The sequence below is a fragment of the Cottoperca gobio genome, chromosome 19 (assembly GCF_900634415.1).
Source record: "Cottoperca gobio chromosome 19, fCotGob3.1, whole genome shotgun sequence".
NCBI lineage: Eukaryota > Metazoa > Chordata > Actinopteri > Perciformes > Bovichtidae > Cottoperca > Cottoperca gobio.
Window position 1 is genome coordinate 8,816,317 of NC_041373.1, and position 18,314 is coordinate 8,834,630.

The window sequence follows — 18,314 nt, forward strand, 5'->3', positions numbered from 1 at the left end:
TCTCTGATAACCCTAACCCTTTCCACATTTGTGTAAGATGTGTGCTTTGAAAACCAGACATAAAATGCACAAAAGAATAGAAGTTTTTGTGTTTTCTTTGAACATCAGTCTGGACATGTGATTTTCAAAACTTCTCCCTATACTGTGTGAAGCTATGGCTTCATCTGCTTTTCAAGGGATAGTATCACTTTGTAATTCACCAGGCGTGAGTTTACACCGGCATCTAACAAACCGTTAGCATGCTGACTCTCAAAGCAGCGTCATCGCGGGCGACGCCATCCCGAAGTGGGTGTATTATGAATATTCTGCTGACAATAGAGCGATTGTGCAGTCAACAGGCAGACACATCTCTTCACCTCGATGCTTTGAACCTGCGGAAAGGATGCATCAACCGAGTCTGCAAAATAAAAGACATGACAAATGCAATAATGACTCTATGGAGAAGCTTATAGAACTGTTTGCAACCCTAACCTAGAAGTGGAATGTTTTCTTATTCGTGAGATATCTGACCCAGTGTTTGCCCTCAGATTGAATCGAAGAGGAGCGGTGTGCAGCTACATGTGATTTGTTTTGGCTGGAGGCTGCCAGATTTCATCAAGTCTTTGGTGAACTGAAAACTTGTGAAATTAATGACATTATGTTTTAGCTGCGATAAAAATGAATGATATCAGTATTAAAGCCTTTAGCTGGTGCGCAGACAACCTGGAGCAGTTTGTGTTATTTCTACATTTACTATTTAGAAACTTTGAGGCCAAAGATTCTGTTATAAAGGTACCGAAACACATGCAAGAGAGTCAGCATCACCAGATAGAGAGTCAGTCAGACACGTGCTCTCCCCTCAAACAAGCTAATTGAATTTGTTTCCAGAGGAGTGGATGCTTCTCTCAACCATGTGACAAGTCATGTTTAGCAACCAGTTGGAAAATATTAAATTAGGCCTCGAGCCTTATCATACATTCATCTCTTTCCAGAGAAGGTTAATTGTTAAATGGAAATCCCGAAAGCTCAGCACTGCCGGCTTGAGCTCGTGTTCTGTACCACAAGATTTGTTCTTTGTCATATCTTTGTGCCACTGTCCACATCTACTGAATACAAAGTGTAAAAGAAAAAAAAAAGGAAGAAATTGAATGCTGTATATATTCATCACCCTCAATTCAAAGCTAAATGCTGGTCGCTAAAAGCCAATGACGAGCATTCTGTACGTCAAAAAACAGCACTGAAGCACTAATCATACAACACTTAGCACACATTTATTCAAGGGTTGCAAATGGCTTCTGTTCCCGGCCCGTCTTCATTACGGTATATTTCATTATTCATGTGCAGTTTCTTCAAATGTAGAATGACTCAAAACAACAATCCTCACATTTAAGATGTTTGTTGCAGAATCAAGACGAGAAAAGTTTGAAATACAGAAAGAAGACGACGACTTTGAGAACTTGTGTATAATGACGCACAGTAACTTCTCAGACAGTACATCTGTCAAGTCTTGTTGCAGTTCGACCCGACGGATTGGCTCAACATGTCAGAAACCCTTAAATGAGTTGATTGCCTGGGCGGTGGATTGCATTTTAAACCGACCTGCAAGAATTCCCAACCCTCTAAAGAAAATCACATCCATGTCTTTGCTCTTCACTGACTTCAAGTAGGAACCTCTGTCATGTTAGGTACTAGAAAAATACCTTGAGCACTAGTAGAAATGTCATGTGCGTACATCTCAAAATGTGGTCATTCATATATTTTCACATGTTTTTATCTGGAGTAGATTTAAAGAGTTTACGCGGCCCAGCTTGATAAATTGTAAGACTTCATATTGTGGGATGAATGAAGTAAGAGGAAACATCCCGTGGGAAATCTACTCTCCTTCGTGATTCCAAATTTGATTATGTCTCCTGGAGATATGGAGTGATTGTCCAGTGGATTTTAAATTGGTCTTTGGGAAAACAGGAAAACAGGCTTAATTTTTTATTATCTCATGAGTCCAGATATGCTCACTTCTCTTCCCTAAGTCTTCCCTTCTACTTCCTTTCCTTTTCGTCTTCCCCTACACCTTCTGCCTCTGCTTAACGTCTTGCCGTCCTCCACTCTAATTATGTTTGACAGTTGCTGGATCTGATGCACTGTGATGTCCATCCAAATTAACATTGGAAAAACCAGAGCAGATGTCACTCAGCTGCGGTAGAAGCCCTGCCCATGGTGGAGCACATAAACTGTGTAATTATCCTGTACTGTAGCTGATCAAGCTGCTCATGCTGAGGACTGTAACAGATGAAAACAGTTTACCATTTATAGTATGACTAGTTAGTATCTTACTGTACTGCACTGAATGTTGTCAGGCTGTGTTCAAATTAAAATTCAATTTTGATTCATTGGCATCAACATTATGAAATACAGTATTTCCAAAGCAGGCTGTACAATGTTTACAATATACGTAAGCACAACAGTTTAGAAAAAAACCTTTTTCTAGAAGGTCTTTAAAGGGACAGTTGACCCCACAATGTTTCCTCTTTACCTGCAGTGCTATTTATCAATCTGTTTTGGTGTGAGTTGCCAAGTGTTGCAGGTATCGGCCATGTCTCCAATATAATGGAACTAAATGGCTCCTTGTTTGTGGAGCTCAAACCAATAAAAAAAACTAATCAACAATGTATCTTTCCAGAAGTCATGACCCGGTTACTCAAAAATAACCCTTCAGAGCTTGTAAGCAGTTTTATGTTGGAACTATTTTCTCTCTGCTGAACTACACCCGTCGACCGCATCACCGCGCAGAAGGAAGCGTGCATCTACTCATGGACGAGAGCCTTTGGTGGGTGTAGTTCGGTAGAAAGAAAATAGTTCCTACGTGAAACCGCTCACAACAAGGTCTGTGGATTATCCTCAGTAACCGGGTCATGATTTCTGGAGAAAAAAAACCATTGCTGTTAAGTTTTTCAAAGACCCTACAATCAGTTCTTGTCTCGTTGACAGTCGGATGCAAATCAGAAAATAATGAACATTTTAAATCCTCCCAATAAAAGAGGGTTAAAACGTTGTCAGCATTCTCCAATCTACTTCAAAGGAGTTGAATTGACACAGGCAGTAGAAAGCGAGACACTGCACAGTCTTTATAGCAGTGTCTCCACCGGTTATGCAAATTGTCTCATTAGAAGCAGTTCTTCTTTCCGGGAGACTTGAAATATTTATTTGTATTTGTTTATTGCAATAGGTGTCTGTTGCCAAGCGGAAATTAGAATGGAGGACACAAGAAGAGGGAGAGAGAAAGAAAGGAAGGAAGGAAGAGAGCTGTTGTTTACTTGATATTGGTGTCCTTCATTGGATCCCATACAGAAATGCTTTGTCACACAATCAGCTTTTCACAGCATGGCTACAGTATCAGCAATAAAAGAATAGCAGCAGTAGCTCTCGTTTTCTTTTTCGGGGTCATTTATTTTTAGTAACTTCATCTTAGGCCTTAAATCTGACTATTTTGGAGGAAAATCTGTGCATGAAAAATTTAGAAAGAAGCTATTTGTATTTCATATTCTAGGCCTTCTGAATATGAAGGAGATTTATTTTGGTGATCTTTGCTGAGACTTCAGGAGCGCTGAGTAAAATATAAATTGTCTGTATTTGTCATTTTTGCCATTTTGGGGCAAAATCTCAGATATTCAAACATGTCTATTCATAGTGGCTGAGGGCGTTTTTCTGCTGCAGGCTGAAGCTTTTGCTTCCTTTTCTGGATTACCCTCAATATCTTTTATCCACTTTGTCATTTATCAACATGACAGTTTGGACTTTTGCTCAGTACATGCCTAGTCTGATATCCTTTCTCTTTGAATCAGACCGTAGATATTTAAAGGAGCAGCACTAAGGCAACTGGAAGGGGTAGAAAACGAGTAATTCTCTCTGTCTGCACGTGCCTCTCTGTACTCTCTTATTAATTAGATTCTACCCGTAACACATTTCTACCATTCAAACAAGTTCATATTACTCCCGGCTACCTTTTTTGTGTTAACACACACACACACACACACATGAAAGGAGAGAAACTCCTGAAACATCCAACTAATATAATATACGAGTATGCGCCATCATAAATAGGTTATTATTAAATGCGGGTGCATGAAGCAAGGCACATCTTCCCTTTTTTCTGTCCTATTCTGTTTGCCCCATTGTCTTGCTTTCTGCTTTTGTGTCATATTATGTTTTGTAAACTGTCTGTCTCCCTGCTTGCATGTACATTTAGTATACACTGATACACTGTCTGCTTGTATCAGTGTCTGTCTGTCTCTTTTGGTCTGTCTGTATCTGTTGCTGTCTCTCCCCCCCCCCCCCCCACCCCCACCCGCTGAGAGTAATGTTTAAAACCTGCAGAGCGGGTGGTTTACCTGCAGGGGGTCATTTAATGAGGCTCTGTCCTTGTTGTACTAAGAAGGGAAATAGCCCCTGTTGTTCTGCTCCACCTGCGCTCAGCACCGACCACCACACTGCTGCACAGCTCTGCCAGATTTCAGCAGTTCCAGACGTGTTTGTGCAGGAAACGTTGTTGAGCGTGGATTTATAGTCTCTCTCCACTTATCCGGAGCATCAGGGAGGAGTCAGGGGAAGCCACAAGGTTAAGGAGATCGCTCTCAAGTTCTCAATTAGGCTGACTCCAGCTTAGCATCCCTTTGGTACTGACCTGACCCCGGCCTTCATCTGGAGCACAATGTGTGATGGGAGAGCGGTGGTTGATAGCAGCAGAAATAGTTAGCTACATGTAATGGATTTAAACAGCGGAGATAGTTAGCTAAGAGTGATTGATACATGATGGAAATAACGCTATAATAGCTTTAAGTGGGTGCAGCGATTAAGAGATCAGAGAAATCTGTATTGATGTTTTATGGTTTGTTAGATATGTGAAGAGGCAACCATAAAACCCTGTAGAATTAATGACGTCATAAAACATTGATCTTTGATAAATTATCAAGTCAAATAGCCATATGCCGCATCTGCTCAACTCTCGGCAGTGAAATGGATCCCAGATAAGCGCTGTTGCTCCCTGTTTGATATGAACTGGCATTGATGATCAGGTAATGTGTCAGAACGGAGGTTTCAGTGTAGGAGGTAGCTACCTCCAATGTAATCCAAGAAACAGCTTTAAATATAACGCAGTATAATTGATCAGCTTCACAAAGTACAGCTTCCAAAATAACCACTTAGAGACAGGCCATTCATTAAAGGGAAACACCTGAATAAATTAGTGGGGAAACAAACAATTCAAAGCACAAGGGTTTAAAGTTGATGTATATTTTGTACGACACAGTCACCAGATTTTACCACATACTTATGGGAGATTTTGGAGCAACATGTTAGACGACACTCTCAAAAGACCGAATAAGGCCTGATGGTGTTCTCACTCTGAGAATCTCTGCCAAGGAGCATTCAAACTGCCCTGGAGGCTCATGGTAGCCAAACACCTTTTACTAAAACACTTCACATTGGGTTTTTCCCTGAATGTGTCACCCATGTTAAAGGGATAGTCCATATTGTTTGAAGTGGGGTTGTATGACTAGTTGACTTTGGTTAGTTCGAAATCACCAAAGTCACACAATAACACAAACAAGCTAACCAACGGAGGCAGTGCTAGACCAGCAACTCCCGTGTCCTGCGAGGTAAAATGACTGTTTTTATCAATAGAGTCTGGTGGCAGCTTCAGTTCCCTGACTGTCTGACAGCAAGGTAAAGGGGTGAAGATATACGTTTTGGTGCTCCAGTACATTGCTTAGCTTTAATGCTGTTTCTCCAAATAAGTACCTCATACGAACTATCCCTTTAAGCTGAATAAACACTTTGGAACATTATATGCTTCATAAAAGAAGTATTTACTCCAGGGCTGTTGAATTGGATCACTACTTAATAAACTTGTGAGGTGCTAAGCCATGTCATTTCCGATCTGGACTGCGTCTCATTTTACGATCGATTTAGTGTGACGTGTGACTGTGTGATGGTCTGACCAAAAGTCTTGGTCATTACAGTAACTTTATGGCCTTTTATCAGTGTCATTTAGGGATTCATTTTCCCTGAAGCTTCCATAAAGGGGTAATCATTTTATCTGAAGTTAGCATAGGTGGTCATTATTTCAGGTGAGGCAGCCTCTACTGTAAGTCACCGTGGGAAACCCTGGCATCTTACTACACTCAGTCGTCCCTAAAGTAACATGGACATCATTGTCTTTGCAAGAATGTTTTTAAAAGCATGTTGTGAGACATTGTGCATCTATGTCTGATTCTGTAGTTTCCTTCAAATCCCATTATGTAGCAGAAGAACAATGCCACAGTGATTTAGGGACAACTGAAGCTCGAAGAGACTACTTAAGAGTGTGCGTTTATGTCGGTGGTTATTTTGTTTGTGCTGATGCTCCAGCTGAACAAATACAATCCTTGGATGACTGAGTATGCAAAACCGGTTTTGAAATTATGCACACATGTTCCAAAACCTTGTATTGTATCATTTCTGGCTCAAAGAGTGTTTTGTTTACATAAATGAACACAGAATCCCAAACAGCTCCAGTGCTTTACAGATACAGTATATTTGTGTTGCCTTCTGTAGTAAACCATTCGGTACGGTTTGATGCATGCAGAATTCGGTTTCAGTCGCCTATCTTTGTGTATTTCTTAAAACTATGTAGAGGAACATTTCACAGAAGAAGGACACACTCTGAGTGAATCTAATGTTATCCAATCCACTGTCATTCATTCTGGATGACTGTGTTCATCTTGACAACTAACTATTGAACAGACAACATTTCCATCTCCTTTCAAGGATTGTCCCAAAGTGTCTCATTACCTTTCCTTTCTCTTCCTTTCATTTTTATTCAAGTTTATGCAAAAGTCAGGGTTGATGGAGACATTGAAAATTCTGCTTTATGATAATGCAGAGTGTAAAAGAAGGCATGCAATATTAGGTTCTGTTTCCTGCTGTGCCACAGTAGTATATCTCTACCGAAGGATGACACAGTGTTTTAGAACAGGAAGAAAATCCTTGTTTTTAGGTTGCATTCATGTTTGAATTCAGCAAAGGCTTTAATAACTGACTTTAAAGCTGATCAATCTCAGTGACTGAAAAGGCCATCACCTCTGACATACAGGAGCTACAAGGCAAGCCGTGATAATGTTGTACTCCTGTGCTCCTGTCAGTCATTTATCAAAGGCTCACCTGTCCCTTCATGCCTCTTCTCTTTGCAGCATTGCAGTGGGTGTGGGTTTCTACGGCAACAGTGAGACCAATGACGGCGTGTACCAGTTGACCTACTCCCTGTACAACGCCAATCACACCCTGGGCGGTGTGGACAGTCTGGTAGGTAAAACATTAGTGTCACATGATGAATGTCTGCTACACATAACATGCTCGTACTTCATAATGTTCTTGTGTGAAAAGAAATGGCCTCATGATTTTAGGTTGTAAAAACAAACTGGAAACATTTAGTTTAGTTTGTGCTTTTTCATAAGACATACAGTTTATAGATGAGAGACGCATCTAGCTGGAAATAAACAGCTCTTTGTGAAGGCTTCGGAAATGCTGGTTGTGATGTATTTACACACACAGGAGGAAAGCCCAGAGGACTCGATTTAGTTTGCCTTTAAATGTTTTTATAGTCTTTTTATGGCTTTTTACCGCTACACACAAATTGACAGCCTTTGCTCCCAGATAGACTACTCACACACACACACTCACCCGCCCTGCTCCACCTTCTCCCAGCCGCTGTGGCCTCAGCAGGAACAAAGCAGTGTCTTTCTTGTGCTCGCTTTAACTCAGTTTGTGTGCATGATCCTTTTCTATTTTTATCGGCCTCTCTCCCCATCACACAGACGCCCAAATGTAGCTCGCTGTTTCACAGATTTAAAACCAATGACAAGGCATTTAAAAGACTTATAAACTTGATTTGAAGCAAACCACAAAAGTCTCTGTTTTTCTGATGTACTGTTGGTAAGCATCAGCTGTGTGTTGTCGCCTCATCAGTGTGTGACCAGCTGTGGTCCTGTGACGGCATCAGCGCGGGAAAAGTCTTTTGGTGACTTGCTGTTGAAGAGTAGGGATTAGGTGTCCATCTGCGTTAATGGAGATTCATGTAGTGGTATGTGAGCCACTCAACATGGCCTCAGTAATAAACACTTGGCTCAGAGGGTATATAGCCCACAGCACTACGTTGGGATTTCTTGCACTGATGATGAGGGAACACAATCTCAGATATTAATGGAGAGAAGTTCATAGCTGTCTGGCTCTGATTAATGCGCTTTATACATAATTTAAACATGGAAGAACTCAGTGATTTACTGATGTTGGAAGAAGATCAGTAGAGCTACTGTAGATTGTCAGTTGGGATTAGTTCTCATGAGGCATGTATTAACCAGCTAACATAACCCATAAACATGTTTTTGTTTCAAGCTTGTTTTACCTTAACGTAGAGGGATACACACGTCACTTTGTCATGTCAAGATTGTATGAATTGTTCGCGGATTGTCTCCTGTTATTCTTGTAAAGCACTTGGCCACGTTCATTTCTCAAAGTTATATTAGCAGAAAGAAATCATTACCATATAGCTCATCTGAAAACTTGTCAGGGTTTCCCCCTGGGATGTGTGAACTCGTGCAAACACATAATTGGACATGGTGGACTTTATTTTAGCCGCTTGTGTGTGTGTGTGTGTGTGTGTGTGTGTGTGTGTGTGTGTGTGTGTGTGTGTGTGTGTGTGTGTGTGTGTGTGTGTGTGTATATGAGTGAGTTCATTGCACGCAGCTATAGACTGTTAAAGAGTCTAGTTCTTGAGAAGGACAAAGAGCCCAGTGTGCCGGACACCGTTCCCAGTCTCCCCCCAACTAATCAACCATGAGCCCAGAAGACAAAGCCGTTTGATGGGGAAGAACAAGGAGCAATAATAGCCTGTCTGATTGGCAGAGTCAGGATTGAAATCTGTATTGAAATCATTGACAATGAAGGCCTCACTGCCCTTCGGCCCACACAAATGCCTTTTAAGCCCAAATCCAAGAGAGTTTAGAAGTGAGTTCGCTTGTAAAGACTCAGTATTTAAGAGAGGAAAGGAAGGAAGTTAGCCTCATTATCATTAGAAGCTTTTTTCTTGGCTACTGTTGAGGGCTTGATTAGTTACGGTCTGGAATATATGCATATGATGTGTTTATGAACAGCTAGTGACAATGTCAATTAAACAAAACATTTGCATTCTGAGAGAGGTGCAATTTGGAGATATTACGTTCAAATGGAGATGCAAAAGACCATCAATAGGGCTGTTAAATCTGGATAGTGGCCAACCGGGATGCTTTATCGATGCTGTAATGGGAATGATGTGACATTTGAAGTTTAGACATGCTAATAATAACTCTATTGTTTGGAGATGGGTGTTGTGAGAGGTTTTGGCAGTCAGCAGTCACTCAGCGGACTGGGTCGGTGTCTGGGTCAGTCACTGAGCATTTGGCCAGAGCTCATGCTTGGTTTGGAAGGTGGCCCACTACATAATTACAAACATGCATATTTCCACAGCATTCTCATAATACGATTTCTTTAAAAATAACAAGGTATTTATAATGTGAATGAACAATTATCAATTGAAAAATTGAACTGAATTATGTATGTCTATTGGGGAGAGATTGAAATCTATTTAAAGTTGTTTGGTAAATGTTCCCAGTAGGAATAGGATGATAAGAATACTTCATGTCACGATTATCCTTACCAAAGTAATTGTGATTCGCCCTCAAACATACAGTACTCGCTTTACCTTACATTTAGTTAAGAAACAAAGATGTTTTTATTCCATCACACATGGTAATCCTAAATCATAAGGTTCTCCTGCATAAATAAAGTATCTTTCTTTTTTTAAAAGCAGCACTGTGTGAGTGTTATTACATTATAATTCCTTTATTATATTTACGATTATCTCAAAGTAGAACTTCAGCACGATCAACTTCAGCACGATCAGTTTTTATTGCGATCCTGATATTGAACCTGCTTCACTTCTGTGTCGGAGGAAACCTGCACACAAATGTGAGTTCAGACCTTCTTGCTGTGAGGCGACAGTGCTAACCCCTGAGCCTCATGCTGTGAATGTCTTTGTGTATGTATTGTACATGGATGTTTGCAGTGACCCTGCGTTTTGTCCAGAAAAGATCATTTGTGAGAAATTATGCTCCTCAAAGGAGTCCATGTATCTTGGAGTCTCGGTGTATTGTTCACTATGGATGGTAAACTAGAGTGTGACATCAACAGACAGATCAGTGCAGTAAAGCCAGATTCAGGGTCACTGCAAGAGGTTAACTGGAGTCCAGCTTTAGTTACTTACGGTATAGATACAGTTTCTCCTGTTGATGTCACCACCACACTAGCTGGATGTATTGTTCTTGATACTTCTGCCACCACAAACCAGACCTGGATAAGTGACAGAAACTTAATACATCAATGGATTTAACTCCTCAGTGACTTCAGCTATAATACAGAGAGCAGGCCAGGGCATCATCAACTCTCCTATGGCCTACAATGTGTTGGAGTTTAGGTGACATTTATTACATTCCAGTAGAAGAGACACAATCTTTTCTCAGTTATTTAAGAAATAGCAAGTTCTCATTAACAGCTGCCATCCCTGTGTTCAAATGTAAAGACCACTGTGACATCTGGACGTGTGTTTTAATATGTGTGCTGCCTGGCGAGTGTGATGCAGCTGAGATATGACTAATGGGGCGCTTTTGCTGATTTCCTCACTCTCACGTAAAGCTGAAGGGGGAAAGTGCTGACGCCGGGCCAGAGGTCATCTCTGTAGCCAAACCACTTTCACCTCCGTGTGAACTCTCGCTCTCCCCAGAACTCAACAGACTTTCATAGAGTCGCTGCTCTCCTATGGCTGTGTGTCACAGTACTTACAGCAAACCATTTTTTAGCGTGACTATCCCACTTCCTTCAGTTTGGTTAGCAATCTTTGCTGTGTGGGCCATCGGTTTCTCAAAGGTCTAGATTTAATGCAAACCAATACATTGCAACCTCTTAGAAGCTCTGTGTTCATCACGTATCTGAGAGGAAGAAAAGGTAGGAAAGAATATATTTTTAAAGAGATGCTGCTGAGCTTCGCTACCCGGCGGTGAAGAAGGTCTCTATCTTCGCGGTGCCCGAGCTGCTGAGGCACTTCACAAGCATGTTCCATTTCATGCTCTAGCTCCCACATTCAATTTTAATTGAAGAAAAGTCTCTCCACTATTGAGCGGAGACGAGACGTTGGAGAAGGAAAAAAAAGGTTTAATTCTTTATCTTAACCTTTGTTTTCCGGTAACAAATAAGCTCATTGGTCCTCATTTATCCGGCTATTACGAGACAAGTAAAGAATATAGTGGAAGGGATTCTTGGATGCTTGCTCAGTCTTAGTCTGGCACCGGTCTGTAGAGTGTGACTCTTTCAAAGAACAACATGAAAACCAACTTTGGCAGGCAATTTTCCGGTTCAACTTAGCAATGGACACTCTGGGAGGTTTGCATCTTAAATAATAAAAGAAAAAACTCTTACAGCCTCTCTGTGTTTCGTGCTCCCAGAGTCATCTCTGAAGAATTGCTCCCTCTGAGGCCGTGTCCCAGCCACAACAGGCTTAAAGATAGAGATCCGATTCTAGTGAAGGAAGTGGGATTTATATTCTGTAGAGCCTAAGAGGCAGTTTTGTAATGTTGCGGGCAAGACTGAAGAATAAAGAACTACTCTCAATCCTGGTCTCGCTATATTAACTCTCAGATGAGAATAAATAGACAATAAAACTATTGTTTTCCATGCAAGTATGTAGTGCTTTGAAATGACGTATTAAGCCTGTGTGAATTCATAATTAACAGGCTTTCTTATATCATTTGAGATCAGATTGTATCATTTGATCATAGAGCTAATGAGGCACACTTTAGGGTCTTATACAGGCTCATATAACGAGACTCTTTTCATAATGCCCGTTGATCTATATTTTTTTCCCTTTCCTCAAGCTACATTCTGCATTTGATATTTGACAGCTCTTTGCCATTTTGTACTGCCCTCAAGGCCAATCGCCATTTGTCACCATTCTGTTATTTATGTGATTTCATTTCTTTTGTTTTTGTTTGTTGTTTACACTCCGACGTGTAGAAATAAATATCCCACAGTAAAACAGCTTTGCTCCAAACCCACAGCTGCAAATTGTATATTGTGAAAGATGTGAGGAAGAGAATGCCCTCAAAACATCAGACTGAGATAAAGACTGAGAAGACTGGGACTGGGAATCATATCTTCTTGATCGGTGCGGATCACTTACATGGTGAGGATCAGACCTAGACGAAGGAGAGATTAGCTAGATCGGCTGTCTCCCGGGGCGTTTTAGATAAGATTCTCACACAGGAGGCAAGGATCAGATACATTCCTTCATTTCATCATCTGCTAAGACTGAGGAGGAAGTGGTATCAATGAGTGATCAGAGAATAACAAACTACAGAGCACATATATATTGTCCTATGGGTATCACTGTTGGTTCCCAGGGATGAGCGGGTATAGCTAATGGATTGATGGATAGTGGATGGATATTTTTAGCCGTGCTCACAGTTCTCTGGTCCGTCCGTTGGTGCACCACTTTGTCCGAGACTGAAATCTACAACAACTTGATGGATTTCCGTTAAAATTTGGTGCACACTGGGGTATTCACGACTGCTGCATTTCAGTAGTCATCGAGTATTTCCAAAAAGCAGTCAAAAGTCGATTAATCGAGGGACATGTGTCCCTTTGTTCTTCACCAAATAAAAATGCCGTCAAAAAGGTCACAAATACAGACAGTACAGGGTTGACTATGTACGTGAAATAGCAGAGTCCCTGATTGGCTCTGAGAGGCTTTTCACAAATCCGCTGTGATCTGATTGTACTAAACCCCCAGCAGGCTTGTCTAACTCCAGTAACAACGGGACTGCATTTTTTCAGGGATAGCAGGAGTTTTTCCTTCTTTAAATAACTTAAATTATGTTTATTAACATGGAAACATAGAACATTATTGTTCAAACAAATCTATATTACGAAACAACCAAATAATACCCACCTTTGGTCGTTAGAAGGCCATCTCAAAAGCTGCATTGCCAATACTTTATTATTGCACTGTGCTAAAACCAGAGATGAAGGATTCGTCTACAACGATGCAACCTGTCAACTAGTCGACTATCAAAACCACTAGTGCACATGTTCATGGTCTCCAGAGGATAAGCCTATTGACTTCCCCTGACTTTTCTGAAATATCCTGAACACTGTTTGCTCCAGATATTTAAGGTCCCAAGAGGATACATTATAATAACTTTAAACTAAAGCTTTCATCAGGAGGATTTTTCAATTTGTCCAATTGTTTCTGACTAAATACTGCAAAACTAAAACATTCCCATGAACCTCAACTGTACTTTGTGTTAAGTGCTTATTAACAACGTTAGCATGCTAACAGACTGAACTAAGATGGTGAACCTAGTAAATATTTCTTGCTAAAAATCCACATGTTAGCATTATCATTGTGAGAATGTTAGCATGCTGATGTTAGCATTTAGCTCAAAGCTCAACAGTGCCTAATAAGAGCAGCCTCACAGAGCCGCTAGCGTGGCTGCAGACTCTCAGTCTTATTTGCAGCCATCCATTGCGGGTCGACTGTTGAATGCAAACCCAACTAATTACTTCCACCCAACCTCCCCTCGCCTCAGCTCCAGAAAATCCCGTGCCTGACAAACACGGTAACAATATGAGTGTTCTCTCCTGTGAATGCCAAATACCCAGAGCTCAATGGAAGCATTTATTACCCTTTTTAATGATCAAATAGCGGGATGTCTCTTTAAACGCCATCTCCCTGTAAACCTTTCCGTCAAGCAAAGTACAGAGTGATTAAACCCAAAGAAATGGGCAGAGCCTGTACAGAAGATGTTCATACCACAAAGATAATCTGGTCTTACTGTATTTGGCCGACAAGGTAAAAGTCTGATGTGTAAAAATGAATGAGTCAGTCTGTATTACCCGCCCTGGGAAATAGATTCGTTGCTATATGATTAAATGAATTAAAACAGCTATACAGCTAAAATGGAGGTATCCATTTGGACAAAACGTCTGAAAAACAACAGCAGTCATGGAATACAAATCTCCAGTCAGCAAACCTACTATTTCACCTCTGGGCTCTAGTTCTGGCTGTTTTCCAACTGTTTGCTCAAAGGGGACCTCTTCACCAACACCCACATTTAGTACTCCAGCTTCAGAGCCCCCCCCCCCCCTCCTAGTCTCTCTGCAACCTCATGTTCGGGTTTATCTCACCTTTGGTCACTTTATATTTCTTCTGGGAAACTTTCTGAGGCAGAAAAGTTGACCAAAGGCACCCACACATGAGCTGCATTCTGTGCTGTGCACGACACTAAGGGAAGTCTGTCAACACATTATTATCAAACTTGCATGTTATTCTGCTGATAGTTTTACAAAATGTGTGGCTTACTGTTACCAGAATGGTGCTCAATCCTCAATTACTAAGCAAGGCATTAGTATGCCTAATATTCCACCCCCAGCGGCAGTGCTGTTGTACTATTCATCTCCCCCCAACCGCTTCTCTCCTCTTCTGCCCTCCAGGTGACTGGCACCATGGGCAGCATGAAGAGCGGCCTGCACCAGCACCTTGCCAGGCTGGACGAGATCTTTGCCACGCGGGGCGACTACGTGCAGACCCTGCAGTTCATGCAGCAGATGGCTGACAACGTGATTAAACAGCTGCTGGGCCTGCCTGACTGGGAGGAGGCTAAAGTGGACCTCGCATCCATCGCTGATCAAACTGCAAGCATAGAGTACTACAGGTAGGAACTGCCAAACATTTTTTTAATCCAGAGATAAGAAGAAAATACTCAGGAAGTTGATTTTCATCAACACTTAAAATGTTGTTTCCTGCTGCCAAGAAGAATTTCAAGTGTATGGTGCATCCAACATTTAGTGGGAGTCAAAATTCTGCACATGCTTTTCTAAATGCAAATCTATGGAAGAGGATTAGGGCCACATGTGAAAAAATGTATTTGAGTTCTGAGTTTAAAGTCAGAATTATGAGAATAAAGTCAGAATGTTCTCATATGGCCCCAATCCTCTTCCATGCAAATCAGTAGAGAACTGTTTTATAAATATGGTTATTTATATCTTGGGAACAAGTTGCATCTTCATAGACTCATTTCTTTGGGAGAAGACGTCTAAGCACGAGGGAAGATGCTGATCAACCGGAAATGACCTATCAGATTTTTATAATCGTAGATAAATACTTCAAATTAACGTAAAATATAGACATATTAGCTTCTTAGGGATGCAAGATACACTTCAGCTTATAATATAATTTCTCTTTTATGGTTGCAGTCACTTAGCAACTTGTCTGTCGAACATGCAGTTAAATAGATAATGTATGTGTGGGTGGTTACATACTTATACTTATATATATATCTCTTGATATTTAGTAGATGGGATGAAATAAGGTGGTTGCATGTGCATTCATGTACGTGAAAGTGAAGTCCCTTGCAGACATGTTTCTGTGGGGCACTTGAAATGAAAAGAATCCATTGAAATGATTAGCAATCATTGCATTGACACTTACATTACAGACCCTAATGATAGAAACAGTCTTAACAACTACAGTAAGTAAGGGAACTATTATCCCAGGTCTCGTCTCATTAGCGTTAAACTCACACTCTTATTATCTTTGAGTCCTTTTTAGTCCTAGTGTAGGCTTAATGGTATTTCTGGAGAGTCTGCAGTAAAAGACAGGCTGGTGTGTTTGTATTGATCTGCAATGGGACTCCTCTCTTCTGCCGATAATTCAATACCCCACATAACTCCGCACTGATAGAGTAAGCAAACCAAGGGCAGACAGCCAGACACTGTAAGCTGTTAATGGACTCATTATCACTGCCTCATGCTCCAACAAATGTGTGCGTGTGTGTGTGTGTGTGTGTGTGTGTGTGTGTGTGTGTGTGTGTGTGTGTGTGTGTGTGTGTGTGTGTGTGTGTGTGTGTGTGTGTGCGTGTGTCATTGTTTGCATGTTTTGAATTGAAAGTGTTGTTGTTTCAGACTTGGCTGTCTATCTTCAGTGTACTCATCTTGAAATATATTTTTTACTCTTCAAACTCACTTGTTACTTTACTGACAAACAAAAAAAGACTCTTTCTATTCTTATTCATTCCTTATTCTATCTATTGTCTCTCAGTTTTTGACGTTGTCAACATCAGTATATCTTTTACACTCCAGCTTTGCAGTGCTCAGGTACTTTAAGGGAAGCGCTTTCTATTCAGGTTTTTGATTCTCTTGCACGTTTTTATATACATGTTTCATACCGGCAAACCTGACTCCCAAGAAGATTGGCAAAAAAAATAAAACTTCTCTGCCTTAACACGTCAGTTTTTTTGCACTAGCAGTGTTTCCCCTACGCCCTGCCAACGGAGCCCAGCCTGAAATCCAAGGTGTTTTTCTTTTTCTTTTGTCGAATAAAAAAAAAAAAAAAAATCTTTTTTATTCACAACTCACTTTTCACATTAACAGGTGCTCTTTTATTAAATACACTAAACGCTTATGATATTGATCTAATTTATGTGCACGTTTCTGTTTGTACTGTCTACTTTGCGCATTCACATTCTCTCCTTCGCTCCGTTACGCGAAGGGCGGGGCTTCGCAGCTCACACACACACACACACACCTACACGTGCGCAAACACCTACAGAGCGGAAGAAAGGAGAGGGGAGAACTAAATAGAAACCGCGCCACGCACGTGCACACAATCTCCCCGCGCCACGCGCGCGCACGCAATCCCCCCCCTCCTGTCACACGGTGAGCACCCCTCCAAACCAGTAAACCTAGGGGAAACACTGATTAGCTTAGCCTTGTAGCATGTAGCACTGTTGAACCAACTATCCCTGAAAAAAATCCTGCTTCCACAAATTAAAAACAGGATACAAAACCACATCAAATGTAATCTACAATTTATATAACTCACTCTTTCATATCAAACTAAATTGATTGCAGAAATGCTTTCAAATGTTTTCATTCTGTGTTTAAAAAACATATTTTTTACATTTTCTGCTTTACAGAAAACAGTAGCAAGTGTTTCAAATCAAATAAAAGAAAAACCCTGTAAAATATCATTTATTGTATAAAAAAAGGAAAGTAGGGTGGGATTTAATGGGCTTCTTAATGGGGTCCCTTGGTGAGTGTGTGCCATGGGTCAGCCGGCACCCATAAAACTACTATTGGTAGATGACGGTGACCTCTGACCTCTCTGTGAGGAAGGTTGAATAAAATGCCATTGCTGTTATCCTTATCAATCTTTCAAACTGAAGTATATTTGGAGCTGCTTCTTGCTATTACACAATTTCTTGAAGACGTACTTTTCTATTATACATAAATGTAACCCCCCCGTCCCTACTAGCCTCTGTGCTGCACACAGTTTGACTTTAATTGGATTAAGATGACACAGACAAACACGGTGGCAGTGTCACCCGAGAGCCTCCACGTGCATATTGATGTTCTTGCTTCTCGTGCTGTACCCTGCCAAATGGGGAAAAGATGAAACGAGGAAGAAAAATCAAGGAGTCGGTGTCGAGGGAAAGAAGGACGAGGGAGAGAAGAGAGGCTGAAAGGGAAACAGACGGAGGGGAGGGGGATTAAAGAGAGTGAAAAAGAGGAGGAAAAAAGAAAGATAGATGAGTGCATGCGGGACAAGGGAGATGCGGGAACGATGCTGAGGTAGAGTGATGGAGACACAGATGGGCGGGAAATAAAATAAATAATTAAAAAGAAAAGAGTGTTTAAAGTGAGAATGATGCGGGCAGGAGGTACCATGGAAAAAGAAAGTAAGATGCACACTGATAGAGACGATATGAGAAAAAAACAATGTCACTTCAATTAATGTATGTATTGATAAATCATAGTGAAAAGGTGATATAGCTGCCCCTCCTCCGTTTGTTTGTTGCCTAAGACATTCAGGTTTTGAGTTCTTCCATTATTCACCATCTGGACAGGCTTTCTGTGTATCCGGTCACAGACTGACCACCGCTCACATAACAGATGGGTTGATTGAGGAGGGCAATACTGGACAGGACCATACCCTCAAGCATTAACACATAACTTGAGTTTTACTTATTTTCCTCCATCGTTCAATTGAAATTCTTAATACATTTTTGGTCCTTGATTTCAGACAAATGTAGACAAAAGCTTATTAATGACTAGCAGGAGACTATGGATTTTGCCGTCAACTATCGCTAGCATATTTTATCAGCTAATTAAGCTAACGCAGGTCCATGAGTTGGTTGAAAACATTGTTTCTGGCTGCT

General features: G+C 41.0%; 1 protein-coding gene across 2 annotated transcripts in view; it reads left to right on the forward strand.

Moving 5' to 3' along the window:
• ttyh2 (tweety family member 2) overlaps nt 1-18,314 on the forward strand; it is a 51,890-nt gene that overhangs the window by 12,503 nt on the left and 21,073 nt on the right. For both annotated transcript variants that reach the window (XM_029457026.1, XM_029457027.1), the window contains exons 3-4: nt 7,203-7,314; nt 14,590-14,810. In XM_029457026.1, coding sequence (XP_029312886.1) covers nt 7,203-7,314; nt 14,590-14,810 — 333 coding nt within the window. The remainder of the gene's footprint in view (nt 1-7,202; nt 7,315-14,589; nt 14,811-18,314) is intronic.